Genomic DNA, 7,068 nt, shown 5'->3' with positions numbered 1-7,068 from the left:
GTGACCTTTTAATTATTTTTTGTAATAGTTAAGAGTTGTGATGTAGAAAGTTAAATTTTATACTTGTTATTGTTAAAATCTTAAGAGTTTTGGATTTTTTTGCTGGTAACTGGATGGAAGAAGAAGATGGGTTATAGGATGAAAAAAATTATATTTATTAGCTAAGAAGAGATTATGCAATTGCTAATACTTGCCATGATGAGGGGAAGGAGGGAGGGGATTTCTTTTTATACTATTTTCCTTGTTTCTTTGCATTTTTCTCTTTTTCTTTTCTTCCAGTTTGTATATCTTATATTGTTCTGTTAAAACTGTATTATTATATAAAATTATAAAAATAAAATTATAAAACATAATAAATATAATTATTTCCGGTAAACATTTGCTAGCATAATTTTAATAATAATGCAGCTTCTTACATCCCGATTTAGTAGAGTTTCTCATCTTCCTAGTGAGTATCCATAGCCATCCTGATACCATCAGCTGTTGTCTCCTTGCTTTCATTTGTTTTCCTTCCTGTTGTATTTTGGTTGGGATGGCTCTGGAAAGAGCAAAACTGGGCAGAGTATACCAAAGCATAACAGGATGGCTATGGGCACTCATTAGGAAGTTAAGAAGCTCTACTAAATCAAGATCCAAAAAGCTGCAATGCTATTTACTACAAAAAAACCCTGCTCTTATTTGGAATGCTGTTGTGTGGGCCACATAGCTGTTCTTAAGCAGCCAATTTTACATTTTACATCATATTAAATAATTCCTGCATATAAGAATTACATAAAGATATAAATAATTGCAAGAAATAATGCAATTTTATTAGATTTAATTCAAAATTGCTCAAAAATAATCACAGCATACTACCCATATTGATAAGGTGACCAACTGTCCTCCTTTAGGGAGGACAGTCCTCCTTTTGTGAGTTCTGTCCTCCCTCGAAAAGTGTCCTCCTACATGTCCTCCTTTTCGATATTTGAAGACTAATCTACAGGGCTGTTTTTTTCTCATACAACGCTCAGAACGGCATTCCGGCACCTTTTTTTGATGGGGTTTTTTTCAACTTTTGCATGAGCTGTGCTACTCCCCCTATTGGCTTTCGAAAACCAATAGGAATTGCTGCTGAGCGCGCCAAAACACCCGGCCGGCAAACTTTGCACATGTAAGTTGTCTGCAGCGAAGGCGAATTGGCAGGAACTTTGCACCCCTCCCTGCTACCCAGCTACACCATCTCCTCGTTAGTCCCGAAGATACCTGGAGGAGACTGGAGCGGCGACGCCACGGTAACTTTCTCTTGATCTTCGGCCCTGCTAGGTCAATAATGGCTGCGGGCACAAGAAGCAGGGGCGGCGGGGCTGCTGCGGGCAGGGGTGTGAGGGGCGGCAGTGGCCAGCTGCCCCCCATGCTGTGGGAGCCACGGGGCCTGCTCTACACGGGGCTGCGCAGGGTGGGCAGTGATGCTGGCGGGGCGGCTGCAGGTGGGGTGTGTTGACAGCGGGCTGCCCCCCAGGGCCGGAGCTGGCACAGCTGGTGCTTTGGGAGCGGCGGGGCCCGCTCTGCACGGCAGGGCAGCAGTGCTGGCGGGGCGGCTGCGGGCGGGGGCGCGGCATGTAAGCATAATTACAATATAAAATGTTATTGTTACAAATGTTTTTATTATGCATTTATCATATTATAGTGTATTCTGTATTACTGTTGCAATGAATAAAATGTTTCTTTTATTTACGATATTTTTTTCTTCAATTTATTTGTGTCCTCCTTTTCATTGTAAAAATCTTGGTCACCTTAATATTGAGGACTGAAATTTCAAAACAAATATGAGCTTTCTGCAAAACAGATATATTTGCTGCTTAGGCTGATTTATTCTCTTCTGTTGAGGTTGAAGATGTAGTGATCTTTAATACAAGTATCTCAGATCCTACTAATAAGCTATTAGGAAGGGAGAATTGTGTCTCAGAGTGATTTTCCAGGTATATTCCAAAGTTAGTCTGAAAAAAAGATGCAACACATTCATCAGCTTATATGATGAAATCAAGACTTCCAGAACTAGACTGCAAAAATCTGGACAAACATTAAATGGAAACAAATAGTTTCTGATTATTGCAGTCTACTTATAGCAGCCATAATGAAGTAGATTATGCAATATCAACCTGCAGTTCTCCTGCATTGGATAAATAAAATTCAGGAACTAAGATGAATATACTACACAATAGAAAAGGAGATCCACATTTTAAATGATACTTACAACCATTCCTATTTTAAATATATTTAAATTTATGCTGATTTTCTAAGTGAATATTATAATATTTGCAGTGGCAATAATTATTCAAAGACAAAATGGCCTCCCTTTGTGTATGTATTCTAGCTGAATTTAAACACACACACATTCAATTTGATTTCTGCATTCCTGCAGATAAATAATGGCTCATTCCTATTCATTATTTCTATCATTCTCTGATTTTGTCAGATACCACATTTCTGACCAAAAATGGTACCACCTCCAGAGGTTAATCTGGAGAATTTAAGAAATTGCCCAGAATTTTCCCCAATATGTTTTATTAGAGGGATCCCATGGCTGAAGAAGGTGATACTCAAACTGAACATTTCAGGTTAGATGGGGGGGGGAGTGGAAAAGCTTTACACAGAGAATTTAACTCTGACAGAGATAGGCAGTTAAGAAATAGTATAAATAAATGCGGAAATGTGTGGAAAATAAACAAACAGGCAAATAAATAAATAACTGGTCACTGCATGTATATAGTTCCTTTCTCTAGTTGCCTCAGGTATATTTATTTATGAAACTTATGTGCCACCCATTTCACCTACAGGTGATTATGTGGCTTACAATCAATTAAAACAACAAAATAAAATATTTACAATAATAAATAAACTGAAAATGAGTTAAAATTAACAAAGATGGGAAAGAAGGGATCAAGATGCACATGGGCAGGAGGTGGGTTAGTCTGTTAACCATCTCCAGAATGACATTGTGTTCCCAGGCTAGGACAGGTAGTCAAGGACTACCTCTTTCTGCTTTGTTTGTACTTCCACATCATTAGATAAAATGATATTCTCTTTAGAATTCTTCCACTTTTTAACCGGTCACCTTTGTCTTAAATATTCATTTAAACACTGTATATATTAAATAATGACAAAACGTTTAAGATAATATTTTTACAGTAAAGAAAACAAGCAGTGAAAGAAGAAGATTGGAAGATTGGATCATTAAAACACCAGTGCTTGTATACTGACCTTTCTATCTCTAATGGATGACAACTTTTGCAAAAAATCCTTGTTTCGCTCTCCAGTTTGTTGATTAATGCAGATAACCAGGCATCTGTGACATGGTCCTAAAATCTGAAATTTATACAGAAAAAATTCTGAAATATTACTCAGAAAAAATGCTGGGCAATCTTAGCAGGAAGTGTCTAGCAACTATTTTTGCTAGGATTGTGGCAAAGATCACCTAAACTCTTTTGGTGCTGAATCAGCTCAGAAAGTGGTCAAATATGTCTTGATTCAGATAATGGGGTATTAAAAGATAAAGCTTTCCCCTATCCAGTTGTGTCTGATTCTAGGGGGCTGTTTCTTAGCTGAGGGATTGTTATCTTCTCATTGAAGTGGTACCTATTTACCTGCTTGCATTTGCATGCTCTTGAACTGCTAGGTGGGCAGGAGCTGGGGCAAATAACAGGAGCTCACCCCATCATGCTGTGTATGGGTCTCAAACCCGGGCTATCAGCTTTTCAGCTGACAAGCTCAGCATCTGTCAGATCCACCAGTTTCGGCTTGGCACCTTGCCAGCATTCTGCTATTGATCGGAGAATGCAAAGGGGCAATAAAACAGTATTCTTTTATTGTGGGAATTAGGATGGGGGGATTGACAGTTGAGGAAGAGTAAGTGGTTTGGAATCTGATTCATGCTGGCACGCTGGAATCTTCAAGGCCGTTTGCCCTGAGTGTGGAATTTTATCAGCCCAAACACTTCAGAGTTTCTCATAACATGCGGCAGTGCTGGATTGGGGATGGGGAGAGGGCTAGAGCATCTTTAACCACTGAGCCAACACGTCCCCATTAATAGGGTATTAAAAGAAACCTAATTAAGACAAAACCTTCACAAAATTTGACAGCCAGCCTGATCTTTCTCCCATTCCTAATCCAAGCTACAGAAAACATTATGAATTACTCAACAGAATAATAGAGTTGAAAGGAACCTTGGAGGTCTTCTAGTCCAACCCCCTTCTCAAGCCATTCAAAACAAATGGCTGTCTGACCTCTTCTTATCCTCCAGTGATGTAGCGCCCATAACATCTGAAGGCAAGCCATCTTTGATTAATTATTCTCACTGTCAAGAAATTTCTTGTTAGTTTTAGGTTGGATCTCTCCTTGATAAGTTTCTATCTGTTACTTCTTATCTTGAATTCTGGTGCTCTGGAGAATAGATTGACCCCCTCTTCTTTGTGACAGCCATTTAAATATTGGAAGACTGCTGTCATATCACTTCCACCACATGATCCTACAAGCTACAGCCCTTTAGAGCAGAAGTAGGTGATATGATGAATGCAGATGCCTGGAGGCTGCCTGGAGTGGGAGAAATAGACTCCCCTCAGGCAAAGCAGAACATTGCTGATTCTTGGTTAACAGATGCTGCTGCTCTCCTATGCAGAGTAGGGTTACAAACTGAGGATTCTCTTGAATCATCAGTTCTTGCTAGACGAGCAATTGGAAATGCCCAATTATAGCTTGAACCCACTGAATGTCACTCATGCCTTTTTCATCTCACACTTAGTTTATTGAAATTTGCTTTACAGGGGATTGCCCTTGAAGTTCATTTGCAAACTTCAGCTGATGCAAAATATAGTAATCCGTATACTTATGTGACAGTTTCATTACTGCTTTGCAATGGAGTAATCACTAAGTTTCTGAATGCTGTTGAAAATGTTACTATAAAGCTCCATATTATTCACAGGGCAACTCCTTTGCCTTGAGAGGGCAAATAGTTTTTGCCCATTCAGCCTATGAAAATACGAAATGCATCCTGATTTCTCCACCTATCTTGAATTATAGAAATGGGTATTTTGTATGGGAGGTCTCCTTTGGAACAATTTGCCCGCAAAGCAAGAATAGCCCTCATTATTATTATTACCTTTCCAAAATCTTGTAAAGATGCAGCTGTTTCAGACTAGTAGTGCTGACAATAATATTCCTCTAAAGAGTATCTTGGCACTAACCTCATGAGTAGTGCCCTCTTGAGTCAGTCACAATTGGACATGGGGAATCTTTAAAGCTTTTAAAACTTCAGTGCAACCCTTATTATATATTTAGTACAATAAAAAATATAACCATATCATCTTGTTTTTATTCCCTTTGATGATAAAACCAATTGCAGAACCAAAAGTTTTACAGTGTTTTCAAAGCCCACATCATAATTCTAATAATTCAATAAAAACTAAATAAAAATCTTTGATTTCTCTGATCAGTTTCCTCTTTGTCCAATCAATGGCTTTCTCAGAAACTCTCTAGCAAAAGTGTGCAATGGGAAGCTTATCACTGCTTATAGCTCCCTTAAGAAGACTTCTTATCTTTCTTGAAATAATATGTCAGGACTTCATTAATTTATACAAAGCCATTCACAGCTTTCAGCTTATTTGCATTTCAATGTTCATTAAGAGTCATTCCTTATGAAAGGTTACTCTCGGTTTGATACCAGAGAACAAAAGGGAGAAATAGCTGAACAATTAGAAAGTGCAAATCAAGGTTGATCTACGGCCCTATAGTTTTTAAGGCTATTTATTGCAAAACCTAGTTATGCTGGTTGTCTCTCTCTTCAAGATGTTTTTCAACAAATTTTCTCCCCGTTAATAGTTCACTATTTATTTATAGGCTGTGACCAACTGACCACATTGGCACACAAGACATTTATAAGCTAAGGAGAATAGGACAAGAAAATCCTGCTGATGATGTTACTGGTTTTGGTAATGAAATGTTCAGAAATTATATTGAAACAAGCTTGGAAAACAAACCACAGCCAAAATCTAAAACCGAGCTACAAGTATTTTCTATTATTTATTTTTATCCTAGTTTGGTAAAAATAAAGCCTATTTTAAAATTCAGCATAACAACTTAATGATGGTAATTATCTCTAATCATTCTACAAAGTGGCATATCTCAAATTACTAAATGCAAAGAAGCAGCTTTGAAATTTTAAAGGAAACTATTTTTAAAAAATGATATTTGGAGACTTATTGAGGTGGAGAAAGTTCAGGACTACACGTTGTCTTTTATTTTTTAAAAAAAATAATACATAACATTTAATCTTCAATTCTTACACAAGTCTGCAAATGAAACTTTTCCTGAATTGCATCTAATAGTGCCAAACCCATGTCTTCGCCACCTCTTTTTTCTTGTTTCTTAATGCTGTCTTCATCTAATTTCTAGTGCATAACTGAGAAAGACCTTTGTCATTAGCTGTATTAGTGTTAAAATAGTGTTCTCCTTTATCCCAACACAGATTTTGCTATGGATACAATGAAATATGATTCATTAACCAGTTTTCAAGGTAGTGTCACATAATATTAAGGGACAGAATCATCCCAGCACCAATTCACATCATAGGATGGCGTAGTTATACCTTATCTTTTCCTATTTCTGAGTACTGTCTTTTGGTTCATTCTTATTTTGACAAGAGAGTCTAATTCTTTCTTCAGCTCTCTGAAGAGATTCCAAGTTCAGAGATTTAGATCAGACTTAGATCAGATTCAACTAGAGTTTTGAACAACAACCAAAACTGTAAGAAGATTCAAATATTTTCTCTACCAAAAGTTGGTATTTGGGACACTTTAGCTTAGAAAAAAGTGAGGAAAGAACCTGACTGAAAGAATGTGAAGGGATTTTATTGTGCTTATGATTTTAGTATGTTTAAGTTTGACATTAGCATTTATTTTACATATAGTAACCATTTTATATTGATACTTATAGTGTTATCATGTAATCATTGTTTTGTTATTTTGTAATCATTATTTTGTAGTTAATTGCTTGATCAGATGCTTTATATATATATATTGGAAAAGTAAGGGCTTC

General features: G+C 37.1%; 1 protein-coding gene across 1 annotated transcript in view; it reads right to left on the bottom strand.

Annotated features, from left to right (window-relative positions):
• Positions 1-1,714: 1,714 nt before the first annotated feature.
• Positions 1,715-7,068, bottom strand: part of MOCOS (molybdenum cofactor sulfurase) — a 197,094-nt gene continuing 191,740 nt past the window's right edge. The window contains exons 14-15 of the mRNA XM_015818230.1: positions 3,241-3,345; positions 1,715-1,976 (exon numbers count right to left, since the gene is read on the bottom strand). Of these exons, the coding sequence (XP_015673716.1) occupies positions 1,839-1,976; positions 3,241-3,345 (243 nt within the window). The 3' untranslated portion in view covers positions 1,715-1,838. The remainder of the gene's footprint in view (positions 1,977-3,240; positions 3,346-7,068) is intronic.

The sequence above is a fragment of the Protobothrops mucrosquamatus genome, unplaced genomic scaffold (assembly GCF_001527695.2).
Source record: "Protobothrops mucrosquamatus isolate PMUCROS unplaced genomic scaffold, P.Mucros_1.0 scaffold_134, whole genome shotgun sequence".
Lineage (NCBI taxonomy): Eukaryota > Metazoa > Chordata > Lepidosauria > Squamata > Viperidae > Protobothrops > Protobothrops mucrosquamatus.
Note: the sequence above shows the minus strand (reverse complement) of the source record. Positions and strands in the feature narration are given on the sequence as shown.